At 50.5% G+C, this 19,143-nt stretch overlaps 1 protein-coding gene across 9 annotated transcripts in view; it reads right to left on the bottom strand.

The window, feature by feature from the left end:
- Positions 1–19,143, bottom strand: part of STXBP5L (syntaxin binding protein 5L) — a 581,790-nt gene that overhangs the window by 149,706 nt on the left and 412,941 nt on the right. For 4 of the 9 annotated variants that reach the window (XM_088455906.1, XM_088455901.1, XM_088455909.1 and 1 more), the window contains 3 exons: positions 13,635–13,760; positions 6,753–6,904; positions 73–144 (listed from right to left, as the gene is read on the bottom strand). In XM_088455906.1, the coding sequence (XP_088312032.1) occupies positions 73–144; positions 6,753–6,904; positions 13,635–13,760 (350 nt within the window). The remainder of the gene's footprint in view (positions 1–72; positions 145–6,752; positions 6,905–13,634; positions 13,761–19,143) is intronic. The other 5 variants (XM_088455902.1, XM_088455907.1, XM_088455910.1 and 2 more) reach the window with 2 other exon arrangements.

The raw sequence follows: 19,143 nt of genomic DNA, 5'->3' as shown, positions 1-19,143 counted from the left end.
TGAAGAAAACACATCCTGCAGAACGTACAGACGCTAATCACAAGCTCCTCGCACGGCCCCCGGAGAACTTACTCTGATAGGAGGTACGGATCCGTTTCGTTAAATCTGGGTAAAAATTAGACAGGCCACGCATGCAAAAGTTGTCTGTGGAACATGCCAGCGTATCAGCAGATCAGCGGCAGCGTCAGGCAGAGGGAAGAAAGGAAAAACAAGAGTGTGCAGTGAAAGAAGGTGCCGTCCACAGCGGGTGATCGCCCACCGCCAACTAGTCAGGAAAGTCATCTTTGGAGAAATGCGTGCGGATGGTGATGAGGTCACATGGTATGTCCAGGCGTAAAGCCTTATTAATCTGATCGGCACAAAAGGCCGGTGACAGGAGGCCGTCATAATAAATGACACGTGACCAGGGCACAACGACATGAGAAGTACCCCGGCTCTCTGTGCGCTCATTACGTAGGCACCAGCATTAGGTTGCACGCCTTAGGTTTATTTTGCGTAACAAGTATGCCAGGACACTGAACAGGAAGCGAATTAGGGGTCGCAGTGACAGGCTGGGCGGCTGCCTAAATAAAGTACATCAGTTGTGCCAATATAGGTTAGCGATTTGCTTTTATTTTCGTTGGGACCTTCAGACCAGTTCTTCATATCCACACACATTTCCCCAAACAAAAATAAATAAATCAATAAAAATAAATATAAAAAAAAAAAAACCATGTAATGCAGCCAAACAGTGGAACATACATTAAATAAATTTACCCTAATAATGCACAAATAACTGAGCAAAACTAAGCCCCAGAAACACATATGCCGTGTGATAAGCAGGGCAGAGACATTCCTGGTGACTGCGCCATAATCAGGCAGTTACGGTGACACTTGCTGCGATGGAGGGGTCGCTGGTGGAAATGACACGGCATGTCGCTGCTGCTACAGGAATTCGCACGTCACTATGTCACCACATACAGAAGCACACGGTACAGATGCCCACGGTACACGGTTGCCCGCTGTCAGACGTATGGGAAGCAGTGACTACTTAGTGCGTCAGTGAGAAAAACAGAGACACCGTCCAGATTCCAGACACTATAACTTTACACCCAGAAGTGTCGCGCCAAGGGTGGAACTATATGGGGTGCCACGTCAGCGGGGCTCTAAACGTTACTCCTACATTGAGGTCTGGAAATAGTTTTACGGAATATAATAATAACAAGTAACATAATAGTAATAATAATAATATTATGTCTATAGAAATGTACATTAATTACATGTAACAATAATAATAATATTAATAATAATAATATTATGTCTATAAAAATATACAGTAGCTGTGAGTAGCAATTTCTTCCAAGGCTTAGCAGCCCTGGCCCTGAGCGTTGGTTATACGAGTTATACTAACAAGTACTGAACCATAAAAATGCTATTTAAGGTTGATTTACAAATCTTTTTTTCTGAAAGAAAAAGGCATAAAATGCTAAAAAAATATATGAGCAGCTAAAAAAAAAAAAAAAATATATATATATATATATATATATATATATATATACATATACAGTCAGGTGCATAAATATTGGGACATTGACAGAATTTTCATATTTTGGCCTCTAGTCACCACCACAATGGCTTTGAAATGAAACAAACAAGATGTGATTTACCTGCAGACTTTCAGATTTAATTTGAGGGTAATTACATCCAAATCAGGTGAACGGTTTCTATATGTGCCTCCCACTTTCTAATGGTGCATACACACGATCAGATTTTTCCTTCAGATATGAACGATAACGATTTAAAATCGTTCAGTCGTTCATATCTGAAGGAAAATCGTTCATATCTGACATGCCTGAACGATGGACGATCAACGATGCGCGTTCCCGATGGTCAGATAACGATTTCTGATATCTGATGTGTTTGCAGTCAGACTTGGACGATTCCATTCATTTTAATGCAGTCAAAAATCGTTCAATCGTTCAAATCGTTCAAAACTTTGGTAAAATCGTTCAAATCGTTCAAATCGTTTAATCGTTCAATCGTTCATCTGACAAATCTGACAAGTCTGACAAATCTGACCGTGTGTACGCTCCATTAGGGGCCAAAAGTAATGGGACTATCAACTCAAAAGCTATTTAATGGACAGGTCTGGCCTATTCCCTCGTTATTTCATTATCAATTAAGCAGGTAACAGGTCTGGAGTTGATTCTAGGTGTGACATTTGCATTTGGAATCAGTTGCTGTCGACTCTCAATATGAGATCCAAAGAGCTGTCACTATCAGTGAAGCCATCATTAGGCTGAAACATCAAAACAAACCCATCAGAGAGATAGCAAAAACTACACCGTTCACCTGATTTGGATGTAATTACCCTCAAATTAAATCTGAAAGTCTGCAGGTAAATCACATCTTGTTTGTTTCATTTCAAAGCCATTGTGGTGGTGACTAGAGGCCAAAATATGAAAATTCTGTCAATGTCCCAATATTTATGCACCTGACTGTATATAGGACAGTTATATGTTATTCTGCTTTCCCAGTGATGTAGGGAAGCTGATAATATAATGCAGAAATCATGGCTTCTGTTTCTTGTACATTAGTTGTGGGCAGCACAGATGGTGTAGTGGTTAACATTACTGCCTCACTGCAATAAGATCATGGGTTCAATTCCCACCACGGCCCTACCTGTGTGGAGTTTGTATATTCTCCCTGTGCTTGCGTGGGTTTCCTCCGTGTACTCCGGTTTCCTCCCACACTCCAAACATATACTGGTAGGTTAATTGGCTCCTAACAAAATTACCCCTAGTGTGTGTGTATGTGACCATGTGATGGGGAATATAGAGTGTAAGCACTGGGGCAGGGAGTGATGTGACCCCTAGTGTGTATGTGTGTGACCATGTGATGGGGAATATAGAGTGTAAGCACTGGGGCAGGGAGTGATGTGACCCCTAAGCTGGCCACACACTAGACAAACTTCCATCCAACCAACCAACTTGTTGATTGGTTGGAATGAAAATCTGGTAAATGATGATCAGCAATTTGCTCCAACAGATGAAAATGGTCGTTTAGACAAGTTTGTTAAATGTTTGATCTAAACTATTTGTTCAAACAACAGTTTTGGTCCATTTTCCAGCATTTGGGAGCAAATTGCTGATTGGTTGGAATGAAAATCTGGTAAGGAATACAATTAACTAGTTGGCTGGTTGGACAGATGATCTTTAGATGTGTGGCCAGCTCTAGTGTGTGTGTATGTGACCATGTGATGGGGAATATAGAGTGTAAGAACTGGGGCAGGGAGTGATGTGATCCCTAGTGTGTGTGTATGTGACCATGTGATGGGGAATATAGAGTGTAAGCACTGGGGCAGGGAGTGATGTGACCCCTAGTGTGTATGTGTGTGACCATGTAGTAGGGAATATAGAGTGTAAGCACTGGGGCAGGGAGTGATGTGACCCCTAGTGTGTATGTGCGTGACCATGTGATGGGGAATATAGAGTGTAAGCTCCACTGGGGCAGGGACTGATGTGACCCCTAGTGTGTATGTGTGTGACCATGTGATGGGGAATATAGAGTGTAAGCACTGGGGCAGGGAGTGATGTGATCCCTAGTGTGTATGTGTGTGACCATGTAGTAGGGAATATAGAGTGTAAGCTCCACTGGGGCAGGGACTGATGTGACCTCTAGTGTGTATGTGTGTGACCATGTAGTAGGGAATATAGAGTGTAAGCTCCACTGGGGCAGGGACTGATGTGACCCCTAGTGTGTATGTGTGTGACCATGTGATGGGGAATATAGAGTGTAAGCACTGGGGCAGGGAGTGATGTGACCCCTAGTGTGTATGTATGTGACCATGTGATAGCGAATATAGAGTGTAAGCACTGGGGCAGGGAGTGATGTGACCCCTAGTGTGTATGTGTGTGACTATGTGATGGGGAATATAGAGTGTAAGCACTGGGGCAGGGACTGATGTGACCCCTAGTGTGTATGTGTGTGACCATGTGATGGGGAATATAGAGTGTAAGCACTGGGGCAGGGAGTGATGTGACCCCTAGTGTGTATGTATGTGACCATGTGATGGGGAATATAGAGTGTAAGCACTGGGGCAGGAAGTGATGTGACCCTTAGTGTATATGTATGTGACCATGTGATGGGGAATATAGAGTGTAAGCACTGGGGCAGGGAGTGATGTGACCCCTAGTGTGTATGTGTGTGACTATGTGATGGGGAATATAGAGTGTAAGCACTGGGGCAGGGAGTGATGTGAATGGCCAAATATTCTCTCTGTAAAGCGCTGTGGAATATGTGTGCGCTATATACATAACTGGTAATAATAACCAAATGCAATAAGAGGGGGTACAGCAAGAGGCTGCGTCCTCCCTGACGTGTTTCCTATTATCAGGACAATGTTTTTCTAATAACAGACAGATTTAATAAGTCTGCAAAATATCTCCTGTTATTAAGCCGGCTTCCCCCTAACATAGAGCAGGAGTCACAGGTCTGATAGATGCACTAATGCTTGTGTGATTGTTGGGCTTTTCCTTTGCAGCTGGGGATAGAGGCCGCTGCCTGCGGCTGGTAATAGAGGCCGCTGCCTGCGGCTGGTAATAGAGGCCGCTGCCTGCGGCTGGTAATAGAGGCCGCTGCCTGCGGCTTGTAATAGAGGCCGATGCCTGCGGCTGGTAATAGAGGCCGCTGCCTGAGGCTGGGAATAGAGAGGCAGTGGCCTAAGAGTATGGTTAGAGAGGTCACTGACTGCAGCAGAGGACAGAGAGGCTGCTACTGTACTTGCAGGTGGGGATAGTGAGGCAGCGCCTGCAACTGTGGATAGAGCAGCAGCGGCCTGCGGCCGGGGACAGGAGAGGCAGCGGCCTGCGGCCGGGGACAGGAGAGGCAGCGGCCTGCGGCCGGGGACAGAGAGGATACTGCCTGAGGCTGGGAATAGAGAGGCAGTGGCCTAAGAGTATGGTTAGAGAGGTCACTGACTGCAGCAGAGGACAGAAAGGTTGCTACTGTACTTGCAGGTGGGGATAGTGAGGCAGCGGCCTGCAACTGGGGATAGAGCAGCAGGAGGCTACAGCAGGGACAGGAAAGGCAGCGGCCTGCGGCTGGGGACAGGAGAGGCAGCGGCCTGCGGCAGGGCATACATAGGCAACGGCCTGCAGCTGGGGATAGACAGGACGCGGCCAGCGGTTGAGAGGCGGTCACCTCTAACATACTCATACACAGGAGTTTGGCTCATGTGGCAAGTGTGTTCTCCATAAGGAAAGAGACTGGATTCCATCCCCATCCTTTTAGCCTAATTAATAATAGCAGGGTGGTCGTGGCCCATGTGGTTGGAGGAGAAGGTGCTGCAGGGTGGTCGTGGCCTGTGTGATTGGAGGAGGACAAGGAGCAGGGTGCCCGTGGCCTGTGTGGTTGGAGGAGGACAAGGAGCAGGGTGCCCGTGGCCTGTGTGGTTGGAGGAGGAGAAGGAGCAGGGTGCTCGTGGCCTGTGTGGTTGGAGGAGGAGAAGGAGCAGGGTGCTCGTGGCCTGTGTGGTTGGAGGAGGAGAAGGAGCTGCAGGGTGCTCGTGGCCTGTGTGGTTGGAGGAGGAGAAGGAGCTGCAGGGTGCTCGTGGCCTGTGTGGTTGGAGGAGGAGAAGGAGCTGCAGGGTGCTCGTGGCCTGTGTGGTTGGAGGAGGAGAAGGAGCAGGGTGCTCGTGGCCTGTGTGGTTGGAGGAGGAGAAGGAGCTGCAGGGTGCTCGTGGCCTGTGTGGTTGGAGAAGGAGCTGCAGGGTGCTCGTGGCCTGTGTGGTTGGAGTAGGAGAAGGAGCAGGGTGCCCGTGGCCTGTGTGGTTGGAGGAGGAGAAGGAGCAGGGTGCTCGTGGCCTGTGTGGTTGGAGGAGGAGAAGGAGCAGGGTGCTCATGGCCTGTGTGGTTGGAGGAGGAGAAGGAGTTGCAGGGTGCTCGTGGCCTGTGTGGTTGGAAGAGGAGAATGAGCTGCAGGGTGCTCGTGGCCTGTGTGGTTGGAGGAGGAGAAGGAGCAGGGTGCTCGTGGCCTGTGTGGTTGGAGGAGGAGAAGGAGTTGCAGGGTGCTCGTGGCCTGTGTGGTTGGAAGAGGAGAATGAGCTGCAGGGTGCTCGTGGCCTGTGTAGTTGGAGGAGAAGGAGCTGCAGGGTGCTCGTGGCCTGTGTGGCTGAAGGTGAAGGTGCTGCAGGGTGCTCGTGGCCTGTGTGGTGGGAGAAGGTGCTGCAGGGTGCTCGTGGCCTGTGTGGTTGGAGGAGAAGGTGCTGCAGGGTGCTCGTGGCCTGTGTGGTTGGAGGAGAAGGAGCTGCTGGGTCTGACACTGTTTGGATTGTAGTAAGTAATGAGATGAATGTAGGGGAAATACTGTAGCAGCGCATGTACATGAATACACCGTCCCCTGATGCAGTTATTTGCTGTGACTGCTGAGATAAAAAACAAAACATGATATATATAATTATACTTCACTAACACTCACTGAGCCCCCCCCCCCAGCCAGATACAGGGGAGAGAAATCTGACATTGAGTAAAAGTCATATGAAATATGAAGGTGCGCTATCCCCCGTTAGATATAAGAGATTCTCCTCCATGCAGCAGAGGTGACGTAGGTCCCTGGAAGTGATACTGTTAGTAAGAGCAGATGGCTGGATAGATGAGATTAGTGCTGAGATGCAGAGCCGCTGGCTGTGGTGTGAGAAACATACACGTCTCATGCAGCTGTATGACCTCATGCAGGACGGACCAGTGGACACTGACGCTCAGAGCATCCCATACCTGCGGCGAACTGCTTACTCTTGCGGGGAGAGCGCGGCTGTCGCTGGTACGGGTCACTGCTTCCGTACAGCTCAATTGTCCCCACGCTGAGTAGGATGGTTCTCTGGATGTAATCTACAACAGCCAATCCATTGCCGTTCCCAAAAGCCACTCTGAAACATGGGAATGTGGAACCGTTACACACGTTACATTGTACACACTACATCCATGCGTTGGTCGTAGATTATTTTTTATCTGCATATATTTGCAGTGCTCAGGAGCACATTTACACACGTTACATTGTACACGCTACATCCATGTGTTGGTCATAGATTATTATTTATCTGCATATAATTACATTTACACACGTTATAAATATAAAAACAAAGGCCCTCATTCAGAGCCGTACGCTCTGAGCAGAGCGCACGCTCTGAATGAGGGCCGGGCTCCATTTTCATGGAGCGTCCTCCTGGACGCTCGTATAGCTGTGGGTCACCACCCACAGGCTATACGAGCGTGCATTGTGATGGTCGCGATGGTCGAGACCATCGCGACCATCGAATTTGCGAGCCGGAGCCTGCGGTTGAGTTTCTCAACCGCAAGCTCCGGAGTGATTTTGGCTCTATCAGAGCCAAAATCACTCCCACTGACATCACTAGTGATGTCAGTGGGCCGGCTTCTGACGGGAGGCGTTCCCGTGGGAACGCCCCCGTCAGGGAGGCACGCCCCCGGCACGCCCACCAAAGGGGGCGTGCTGTCAATCAACATTGACAGCACGCCCCCTTTGATCGGACACAACGAGCGAAGGACTTTCCTTCGCTCGTCGCGTCTGGCGCATGCGCACGATGGAGCTCCCACCGTCGTGCGCATGCTCAGTCCATAACATCGACCCACTTGCGAGCGGACAGCCGCTCGCGAGTGGGTCTGAATCAGGCCCTAAGTCATTTACGAGACACCAAAAGGTGCAAATCCCCAGTACAGATCCTCCTTGGTGACGCAGTTGCGCCTACACTTGTGCAATGCGACTTGGCTTACGGGTAAGTGAATAGATTTGGCAAAGACGGCAGCACATGACCCTGCATTTGCAGATGGCAGGAATTGGGCGGATCGTGGGCATGACTGGATAGGGTTTAGATGAAAATCTACATTTTATGTTGTAGGATGAGATTTAGGGAGGTGTACCCCATTATATGGATGGCTGACAGGCTTCTCTTCCCACAAAAGGACCTGAATGCTGAGACGTTGGAAACCAAACCTCCTCCTATACTTATAATGGGTCACATTTTGCACCTCCCAATTGTGCTTCTGCAGGAAAGCTTTGGAACATATCATGCGGATCATCCCAATGTCCCCATCTAACATTCCTAACAACTGCGGTGTCTGTTCCTTCCCGAATGTAGGGCAACATATAAAACTCATCTCATGGGATCAGATACCCCCGATAGACAGAGGGCCTGATTCAGAGCCACACGCAATGCCGATATTTCCGCAGATTGAGCGATTGTTAGTCACCGCGCATGCGTGAAAGTCGCACTGCGCTCACACAGCGATTGATTTGTGATTACGCTCACACAGAGGAATTGCTTGCAAACTGAGTGACAGGTAGTCAGCGTTTGAGGAGGTAACGGGGGGTGTGGTTACAAAAACGCAGGCGTGTCAGTTGTTTTCTGGGCGTCCATAAATCAGCCATTGCGTCCTTGCTGGCAGCAGGAGAGCCCTCTGCGCGTCTGGAGACCGCTATGTCTGTGCCAGCTTAGACTTACTCAGACGGCTGATGGCTGCCGGATCGGTGCTCCATGTTTCCGGTTGTGTGCGTGAGTGGCGAATGTGCGATGCTTTCAGTGGGCGTCTCTAAGCACTGGATGGCGGGTGAGTCATTAGGATATTTTCACAATTGTGACGCCTGCGAGATAGCCGCTGCGATTTTATTAGCGCCCATCTCTGAATCAGACCCAAAGTACATTATATATTGTAACTAGGAGAGATAAAAAGGAACAGACCAGCGTTCCAGTGAGTACAGCCGCCCTTATTCTTAATCGCAACCCCTAGCTCTAACCTCCCCCTAGTGCCTCACCCTCCTAGCGGCGCCTCACCACAACTGTCGGCATTCTGAGAATGTCAACATTTCAGATGATTACATTGTAAACATGTCAACATTCTAAAGGTGCCTGTCAACAATGTTGTGTCTGCATTATGAATGATGACATGGTTACCACTGACAATATGACTGGATACCAAAAGGACAATACCGCCCAAAGCAGAAGATGTTTTATTTATGACGTGGGCTGTTTTGTTAGGAGAATCACAAGTTACATGGCACCCGTGACCCCAGGTGTCCGCACCCCACCTCGGCGTCACGGTTCCTCCCCTGCTTGCAGCATGTTGTCGGTGGCCTGAGGGAGGAGAGGGCAGCAGACATTGCGGGGCTCATCGCACAGCTGACAACCCATCTCCCTATCAGTCAGGTGGCCTTTTACTGCGAGGAGAGCCCAGCAACGCGTGCCAACTTATCACAGCTTCCGCCATCCAGGTCATGGGTCACTGAGAACATTCTGCCAGGGGGAGTGAGTCAGGCCCCTGGTGCACTGATGGGATGAGGCATCACTTCTAATGTTCCATTTATTAAGTAACTTATTACACCAGCTGTAAGTGAATATAGGTGTGTCTCAGGGGAAACGTACACTAGGAGAACCTGATCATGTTTCTCTCCTCTCTGTAATATACATAAAGTACAAACACATTAATACTAATGACACATAGTAAGGTTACAGCTTTCAGATGTGCCCGCGTGCCCCTATCTTCATATCACCCCAAATAGCTCCGTTTAATGCACCAAAACACTAATCCTAAGTATCTAGTACACTATTGCCCGATTCCAAGTCACTGCTGTGACTGTTTTTAGCGTCTTTTGTGTTCGCGACTATGCTAGTGCCGCTATAAGCTCTTCTCCGGTGCACATCCATGTGCCTGCTAGTGCCGCTATAAACCCTTCTCCGGTGCACATCCATGTGCCTGCTAGTGCCGCTATAAGTCCTTTTCTGGTGCACATCCATGTGCCTGCCAGTGCCGCTATAAGCCCTTCTCCGGTGCACATCCATGTGCCTGCTAGTGCCGCTATAAGCCCTTCTCAGGTGCACATCCATGTGCCTGCCAGTGCCGCTATAAGCCCTTCTCTGGTGCACATCCATGTGCCTGCTAGTGCCGCTATAAGCCCTTCTCTGGTGCACATCCATGTGCCTGCTAGTGCCGCTATAAGCCCTTCTCTGGTGCACATCCATGTGCCTGCTAGTGCCGCTATAAGCCCTTCTCTGGTGCACATCCATGTGCCTGCCAGTGCCGCTATAAGCCCTTCTCTGGTGCACATCCATGTGCCTGCCAGTGCCGCTATAAGCCCTTCTCTGGTGCACATCCATGTGCCTGCCAGTGCCGCTATAAGCCCTTCTCTGGTGCACATCCATGTGCCTGCTAGTGCCGCTATAAGCCCTTCTCTGGTGCACATCCATGTGCCTGCTAGTGCCGCTATAAGCCCTTCTCTGGTGCACATCCATGTGCCTGCTAGTGCCGCTATAAGCCCTTCTCTGGTGCACATCCATGTGCCTGCTAGTGCCGCTATAAGCCCTTCTCTGGTGCACATCCATGTGCCTGCTAGTGCCCCTATAAGCCCTTCTCTGGTGCACATTCATGTGCCTGCCAGTGCCGCTAAAAGACCTTCTCTGGTGCACATCCATGTGCCTGCCAGTGCCGCTATAAGCCCTTCTCTGGTGCACATCCATGTGCCTGCCAGTGCCGCTATAAGCCCTTCTCTGGTGCACATCCATGTGCCTGCTAGTGCCGCTATAAGCCCTTCTCTGGTGCACATCCATGTGCCTGCTAGTGCCGCTATAAGCCCTTCTCTGGTGCACATCCATGTGCCTGCTAGTGCCTCTATAAGCCCTTCTCTGGTGCACATCCATGTGCCTGCTAGTGCCGCTATAATCCTTCTCCGGTGCACATCCATGTGCCTGCTAGTGCCGCTATAAGCCCTTCTCTGGTGCACATCCATGTGCCTGCTAGTGCCGCTATAAACCCTTCTCTGGTGCACATCCATGTGCCTGCTAGTGCCGCTATAAGCCCTTCTCTGGTGCACATCCATGTGGCTGCTAGTGCCGCTATAAGCCCTTCTCCGGTGCACATCCATGTGCCTGCCAGTGCCGTTATAAGCCCTTCTCTGGTGCACATCCATGTGCCTGCCAGTGCCGCTATAAGCCCTTCTCTGGTGCACATCCATGTGCCTGCTAGTGCCGCTATAAGCCCTTCTCTGGTGCACATCCATGTGCCTGCTAGTGCCGCTATAAGCCCTTCTCTGGTGCACATCCATGTGCCTGCTAGTGCCGCTATAAGCCCTTCTCTGGTGCACATCCATGTGCCTGCCAGTGCCGCTATAAGCCCTTCTCTGGTGCACATCCATGTGCCTGCTAGTGCCCCTATAAGCCCTTCTCTGGTGCACATTCATGTGCCTGCCAGTGCCGCTAAAAGACCTTCTCTGGTGCACATCCATGTGCCTGCCAGTGCCGCTATAAGCCCTTCTCTGGTGCACATCCATGTGCCTGCCAGTGCCGCTATAAGCCCTTCTCTGGTGCACATCCATGTGCCTGCTAGTGCCGCTATAAGCCCTTCTCTGGTGCACATCCATGTGCCTGCTAGTGCCGCTATAAGCCCTTCTCTGGTGCACATCCATGTGCCTGCTAGTGCCTCTATAAGCCCTTCTCTGGTGCACATCCATGTGCCTGCTAGTGCCGCTATAATCCTTCTCCGGTGCACATCCATGTGCCTGCTAGTGCCGCTATAAGCCCTTCTCTGGTGCACATCCATGTGCCTGCTAGTGCCGCTATAAACCCTTCTCTGGTGCACATCCATGTGCCTGCTAGTGCCGCTATAAACCCTTCTCTGGTGCACATCCATGTGCCTGCTAGTGCCGCTATAAGCCCTTCTCTGGTGCACATCCATGTGGCTGCTAGTGCCGCTATAAGCCCTTCTCCGGTGCACATCCATGTGCCTGCTAGTGCCGCTACAAGCCCTTCTCCGGTGTACATCCATGTGCCTGCTAGTGCCGCTATAAGCCCTTCTCCGGTGTACATCCATGTGCCTGCTAGTGCCGCTATAAGCCCTTCTCCGGTGCACATCCATGTGCCTGCTAGTGCCGCTATAAGCCCTTCTCTGGTGCACATCCATGTGCCTGCTAGTGCCGCTATAAGCCCTTCTCTGGTGCACATCCATGTGCCTGCTAGTGCAAGGACTGAGACGCCCGCTTTGTGCAGACTCTCCATACGCCCTCCGATGTGTGCAAGTGAGCGCCCGAGTTCACCACCACCTCTAAGACCGCCATCTGCTCACTCGCAGAGCCCAGATGCCGAAGCCCGATTGACAGGCTGTGGCCATTTGGGCGCGGCATCAGGCAGCGTCCTAGAAATCGTGGCGTGTCTGCTCCGTTTTCTGGGCGTGCTGAAGCGAGTGGCTGCATCCTTGTTCTCAGCATCACTGGATTTAGCTGCATGGAACCACTGGCCGTCCTGATGGTCACGCAGACTGATCTGATGGCCGAGGATCACAGAATCCGGCAGGAGGCGCCTCCTGCTGCGTTAGCGTATTATTGAATAGTAGCTGCGTCCAAAGCAGGCGAACATATGGGTCTGATTCATTAAAGATCGCAGCTGCGATTACGCACGCAGTCCAGCTGTGGAAATATGTTAATGTTTGAAATCGCTATGCCGTCGCAGCACAACATAAGGACGCCCGCTTCCTCTTACTCACATCCATAATACTAAGCCTGTCTTCCCGACCGCAATCCTCTTGCTCGCTAGTCACTACGAGGTCGTAGCTGTGATTGACATTTCGTGCCGTTTGTGGGTGGTTACAGGGGAAGGTGCTTGTGAACGGGGGTGTGGTGGTGCGCACGCAGGTGTGGCTGACCTTAAAAAGGGCGTTTTAAGGGCGTGCATATATTACTGAGCGAGTCATCACACACGTCATCTCATTGCAATAGCGAGGGTACTGCTCGCACTGCTAAAGGTAGCCCAGGGTCTACCCTAAGCATTGCGAGTGCAGGTGATGGTTTCTGCCTCAACCGATGTCTGTAGGCAATTAACAATGTAACAGGTGTTAATCGTGCTGACGTAGGTTGCCGCCTGCGACCGACTCTGATTTAGGCCGTAGAGATAGGAGGTGTGCTTTCATTGTTGTGGGTGTTTCCGCGCTTCCGATGTGCTTTGCGACTGAGCGCTCGTTTTGCATATTGCGACCGCCTCTGAATGAGGTCCTTAGTCCTCAGGACCCCACACAGGTCACATTTTCCAGGTCACCCAGCAGGAGCACAGGTGTAGTCATTACTCACTGACACATTTTAAAAGATCCACAGGTGGAGCTAATTATTTCACTTTTGATTCTGTGGGGAGACCTGGAAAACATGCACTGTTTGGGGTCCTGAGGACCAAGTTTGAGAACCTGTGACCTAGAGTATATTTCCATCAGGTAGTATATCTCTGCCCTGCAGCCGTCTGCACTGATTACTGGAAGCTCCATGGAAATAGAGGCACCGTCAGATCTTCTGCTCTACTACAAGGTGTCTGCTATGAGAAGCTGTGTGTAACCCGCTGCAATCTGTGCTCCGTATTTACATGTAATTAGGAGGTAACTGATGTTACACTCATTTATCTGGTACACTATAACAGCACAATGGATCCTGCAAGATACAACCTATTATACTTAATAATAATACTTAATAAACAGGACTCTTCCTCTGGGCACCTCAGCCATGCATTTAGCCCAGTCTATAGCCTGTAAGCATTGGCACCAGCCGGGCCGGCAGTGATGCCATTATTACACGCAGGTAGTAATCAGACCAAGGCAATGTTCTAGGCTACTCACAGGCCATAGGCAGAGCTGACAACCAGGCTGGTGATCTGCTGGGGAGGTTCTCCATCCACCCACACAAGCTGGATGACCAGTTCCGCCTGGTACCCGGGGGGCATCCGCACCGGCCGATTCTTCACGCTGAGGACAAGGTGACAATATCATCATTATCAATGACAGTCCTGTTCCAGCTGCACAACGTTACACAATAGAGGACTGGAATGGTCACATCATCTCTCCTAGGGTTATTAGTGTACACTGAACAATAAACTGCCCTCTCTATTGAAGGAGACACCTTGCCCCACATGCTGCTGGATGGCTCCTGGAGAGTCAGGTTAGTACAGTGACAGCATGAAACACGGAACAGCGGAAACCATTCTCCTTATGACACAGGGCGTCAGAGAGCTATACAGTATATGTGCAGACTTTCTTGCTTCGATTGTGATGTGAACCGAGGGGGGTGGGGGGATTGGCTCAGCTCAGAATGGTGCTACTTAGCACAGAGGTATAAAGGCTAATGAGGGTCAGGTGTTGATCGGGTTGCCCGGTATGGAAAAAGGAGACTTATGTCTTACCTGGTTAAGACCTTTTCTTTGAACTTCATAGGGGACACAGGCTTAGACCATGGGTAAAGGTGGAGCAGGAGCAGTCCAGGCACCAAAAAGTTAAGCTTCTTCTCCCAGCAGCCCTGGCTCCCCCCCCTCCTCCCCCATACCCTGCCCCCACCCCCAGGCAGGCCAATTAAGTCAGCAAGCCCAAGGCAGGAGCGAGGAAGAGGAGAAGGAAGACAGACTTAGACAGACTGGTCCAAATACCCAGAAATGCTAAAGGTGGACTAGAAGAAGAGTAAAAAACTCTGCCAGCCCGGTGTGTTGGTGGGCGGCCTGTGTTCCCTATGGAGTTCGAAGAAAAGGACTTAACCAGGTAACACATAAGTCCTCTTTTCTTCTACACAATCCATAGGGGACATAGGCTTAGACCATGGGGCGTCCCAAAGCTATCCCAAAACGGGAGGGGACGTGCCGGAGCTGTGCTAAGAACCCCGCGGCAGCGAAGGTGTCAAATGAACAGAACCAGAATAAAGCATGGGCAGAGGACCATAGGGCCTTTCTACGAAGCTGCTCAGCCGAGGCACCTCTGGCGAGACGCCCAAGTACAATTCGGTGAAAAGATCAGACTGCAAAGACAGAACAGAAAGGGCCGCCATCACGGAAGTGTGACGGAAAACGAAACGGAGCCAACTGGCTAAGTCCCGTGTGGAATCCGGTAAGTCCCATTTACGAAATTCGTATAGAACTAAAGGGGGTCCGACCATGGAGAACCAGAGTCCGAACCACAAAGATCCGGAGGGCCAGCACAATCTAAAGAGGCCTCCTTCGTAGAAAAATAGGTGCCTGAGCACAGGAACCAAACAGTCCTGGTGACGAGAAACCGAGGGACTACCGAAGGAAGGTAGCCGAAGCAAATTCAAAGGAGAGCCCAGTTCCAGCTAAAAGAAACCCTGGTGAGGGACAGGACAACGCACCCCAGGGAGCAGTCACACGGAGCAGGACAGCGGTCATCCGTGTAAGCCAACAAATGTCAACAGAGCCCAAGGGCCCAAAGGACAAAGTCCAAGGAGCCGAGGAAAAACACAGTCCGAGGAGAACACCTTAAAGGAAAATGAGGACGTCAAGCATCAGAGCAAACTGACTCAGAAGAGGACAGAAAGTGTGGAAACCTGCAACTTCTGAGAAGAGAGGTGGAGGAGCAAGCCAGCCTGAGGAAGGGGGAGGACCCAAGAGATGGAAACACTGTGGGAAAAAAAATCCAGTCGGAACCCCAAGCTAAGTAAATCCGCCGAAGCAGTGACAAAGTCTTGCAGAGGAGAACTTACGGGCATACAGCATAGTACGAATGACTGACCTAGAGAACCCAGAAGTGCTGAGTCAAGAGCAGCACGACGGGCCAGATTCGGATAGAAGCACGGGCCCTGAGACAAAAGATCTGGTCACAAGGAAGATACAGAAGAGTGTTGATAGAAGGAGGCAGCCAGGATTACCATGCCTCCCTCCCACTGCAGCCTGTGGAGGATCAGAGGATCCACAAAATCGGAGGAAAGACATACGAGAGAAGGAACTCCTGCCGGACCAGCAAGATGTCCACCCAAAGGGCTCCCGGAACCCTTGTATGGGAGCAGTACCTCGATAGTTTGTGTTCATGCCGAGATGCCACCAAGGCGATGTCCGGCCGCCACCAGCAAAGAACTAGGATCCGAAAGGCATCTAGACAAAGCCCCCATTCACCTGTGTAGATGCCCAGATGCCCAAGTAAGCTCTCTTCCTCCACCCGGACTGTGGGTAGGAAGATTACCGACAGAGCCGGAAGTTGAAACACTGCCCACAAAATTTATCGGCACCCACCTCACGGAAGTTGTTCGCTGATCCTATAAGGTTGATGACATTGGGGGTGAGGAGGATCCTGTGTGGAATCCCAAAGGTGTGGCCCCTGTCTAAGCAGAAACCAGGACCACAAGAGGAAGAACCTAACCACCCAGGAAGTTGTGAGCCATTGATGGGACCTGTTCCACAAGGACCATCCTCCATCTGAAGAGGCCGGGAGTGAAACTGGGCATACTGCGCCATGACGAATGTGGAGACAAACGAGCCCAGGATCTGAATGAAAGAGTGTATTGACACTCAGCGATGACTAAAAACCCTGTTAGTCCTGGCCAATAGGTCCCAAGCTTTTCTGGTAAGAGGAAGACCCGCTGAACCTTGTAATCCAGCAAGGCCCCCAGAAGGTACATCTCCTGCGACAGAGTCCAGGTGGAATACATCCCATTATTGAGCTTTCCATGGGACTGAAGAGACCTATTGAGAGACCAATGTGTTCCTTCAGAACAGCCGGAGACTGGACAAGGATCAGAAGCTTGTTTAGATATGGTAGATACCCGATGCCACTGAAGCGTAAATGATTTACCATGACTTTCGTTAAAAGTCGATGGGCTCTGGAAACACCAACTGGCAATGTCTGAATATGAGAATGCTACTCTCGGACCGCAAGTCAGAGGAAACCCTGGTGACTGGGCCAGATAGGAAACTGCAAATAGGCCTCCCGGATATCCAAGGAGGCCCTGAGATACCCCAGAGCCAGTGCCAGAATGATGGCTAGAGACTCCATGGCTCACCAAAAAGTCTATTGAGGTATTCCAGGTGAACAAAGAAGAGACTGGCAAAAAGTCCCAATCAGAAGGCAAGCAGGGCGTTAACAGCCCAGTTAGAAAAAATAGGAATGAAGGCCTTTCCTGAAAGGCTATAGGAGTAGCCCCAAGAGAGGAAACCTCACCCTCAGGTATCCTACACGGTCGCCATCCAGGTGATGGAAACAGTAAGTGCAAGCCTGTCAGTAAGCCTGGAGGTAGGATAACTGGAAGACCTGGGTAACCCGGAGCCCTGAGAAAGGTTGGCCCTTGTTCCTTCTCCCCCAGATAAGGAGCAAAAATTAGAAGATCGCGACCTACAGTAAACTACAGAAGGGAGGAAGGTTGTCCCGGACGCCGTCATTGTGGCTACCATCCTGTCCAAAACAGGATAATGACCTGAAAGAGGAAGAGCCCCTATGGCCTTCCTAAAGTCTGAGTCAGCGCATCAGAAATTAAGCCAGAGAGCTCACCTAACAGCCACCAAGGATGCTGACACCTGAAGTCAGGACAACAGTAGCTATTGTTGCCTCTTCTATATAAGAGGCCACCCTTATATATTCTCATCTGACGCAGCTCGTTCCAATGGGAAACGGAGCTGAGGTCTAAAGAGCATCCGTCCAACCTCCAAAGGCTATAGCTACATAAGCAGAAGTAAGGACTGGATGCGTGATAGCGTCTGCAGAATATAAGCCACTTTTAAGGAAAGTTCCACTGTCCTATCCGACGAATCCCAAGGGATGCCATATGTGGACTAGGAAGGGCAGCGTTCTTGACTAGGCGGGCCATGCAAGCATCCACAGAGGAGGAGGCTCATTATGCCCAGTCCACAGCAGGTAGAGAACTGAAGGATGCAAGGATTAGAAACCCGAAGGTTCCTATTAGGACGAACCCTCCTTGGAAGGTCCACACGCTGCACAAAAGACAGGAATGCCGAACTGTTTACCGACAGAATCGCTAGCCTTAGGGGTCTGTAGTCTACCGCACATGGTATTCTCAGGCGGTCCAGATACTAACCAAGACCTGACCATGTTTAGCTTCCGAGAAGAGATGACATCGGGCGTATTCACGGTGGAGTGGCAGTAGGCCTTGGCAACCTTGAAGCGAAGGACAGCTCTTATCACATTAAACCGGGTGGCTACATTTAGCTGCGGTATGGGATAGACAAAGGTCTGAAATATTATACATAGTGTCCCAGAGAGTTGAGGAACTTTCAATTACCGGACAGGAACGCAACACTATCTAGACTTGGACGCAGCACTAGGTAGACTTGTGTGGGAGGAAACTGGAGCACCCGGAGGAAACCCACGCAAGCACAGGGAGAATATACAAATTCCACACAGTTAGGGCCGTAGTGGGAATCAAACATACAACCTCAGTGCTGTGAGGGAGTAATGAGCCTGAAGTGCGGTTCCTATCCAGCCTCAGCTGGAAAGATGCAGACAGGGCTGCATTCATGGCTCCTAAGGCAGAATGCTATAAGGTAACTAGCTAGGCCCCAGTAGGGATACTAGAAGAGGGAGAGGTCCCTGGCGTTGCCAGTCTGTGTGACGGACATACTCTGACACTGCAGAGGATATACACTAGCCCTTAGCCAACTGCAACCTTATCTATAAGAGAGGTATCCAGGCCGGCTCCAGGTGGAAGTCATGGCTGACTGACACTCTGCTGCGAATCTGTGAAACACCGGAGCAGAGCCCATGTACGGAGCCTGAGGAGAAAGTACAAGACCTGCAGTTACACAACACTGAGGCTGGTTACACAACACTGGGTGCTGTGCCCTTGGAAAACCTGGTACGCAATCCAGGGCAGTCCCCACACACCAGTTAGGTAAACTACTGTGTGCAATAAAAGGGGGAGTACAATGAATGTGACCTCATCTCACAATAAGCGGCGCTTTTACAGACGAGGTATTTACTAAGCTGTCAGAAGAAAATTAGTAATCAAATGTACTTCTGAACACAAATACCTGCACACAGAAACATTCAATGCTGTATCAATGGGCAATTAATGCTCAACAATCCAAATCCCAATCAATAAGAAGGAGCGTAGTGTATAACCTGACCGCAGAGGGATAGGTATACAGAGAGACAGGAGCCCTTTACTGCTCTCAAGAGACACCATCTGAAATGGCCGCTCAGTGTGACAGTTGGGAGGGGAGAGAGAGAGGGGAGAATCCCTGTGGCATGGCTGTCGCAGTGAGGGAGTGCACCGAGGGAGTGGGGAAGGGGCTGAATGGGGAGAGCCTACCTCCCCCTAGCTGAACCAGATCCCCAGGGCAATGGCTGCTTCTAATGAAGCGCCCCATTGGCTACTCTGCTAGACCACCAGGGCACAGGCAGA

The sequence above is a fragment of the Taudactylus pleione genome, unplaced genomic scaffold (genome assembly GCF_031769625.1).
Source record: "Taudactylus pleione unplaced genomic scaffold, aTauple2 ptg000677l, whole genome shotgun sequence".
Classification (NCBI taxonomy): Eukaryota; Metazoa; Chordata; class Amphibia; order Anura; family Myobatrachidae; genus Taudactylus; species Taudactylus pleione.
Note: the sequence above shows the minus strand (reverse complement) of the source record. Positions and strands in the feature narration are given on the sequence as shown.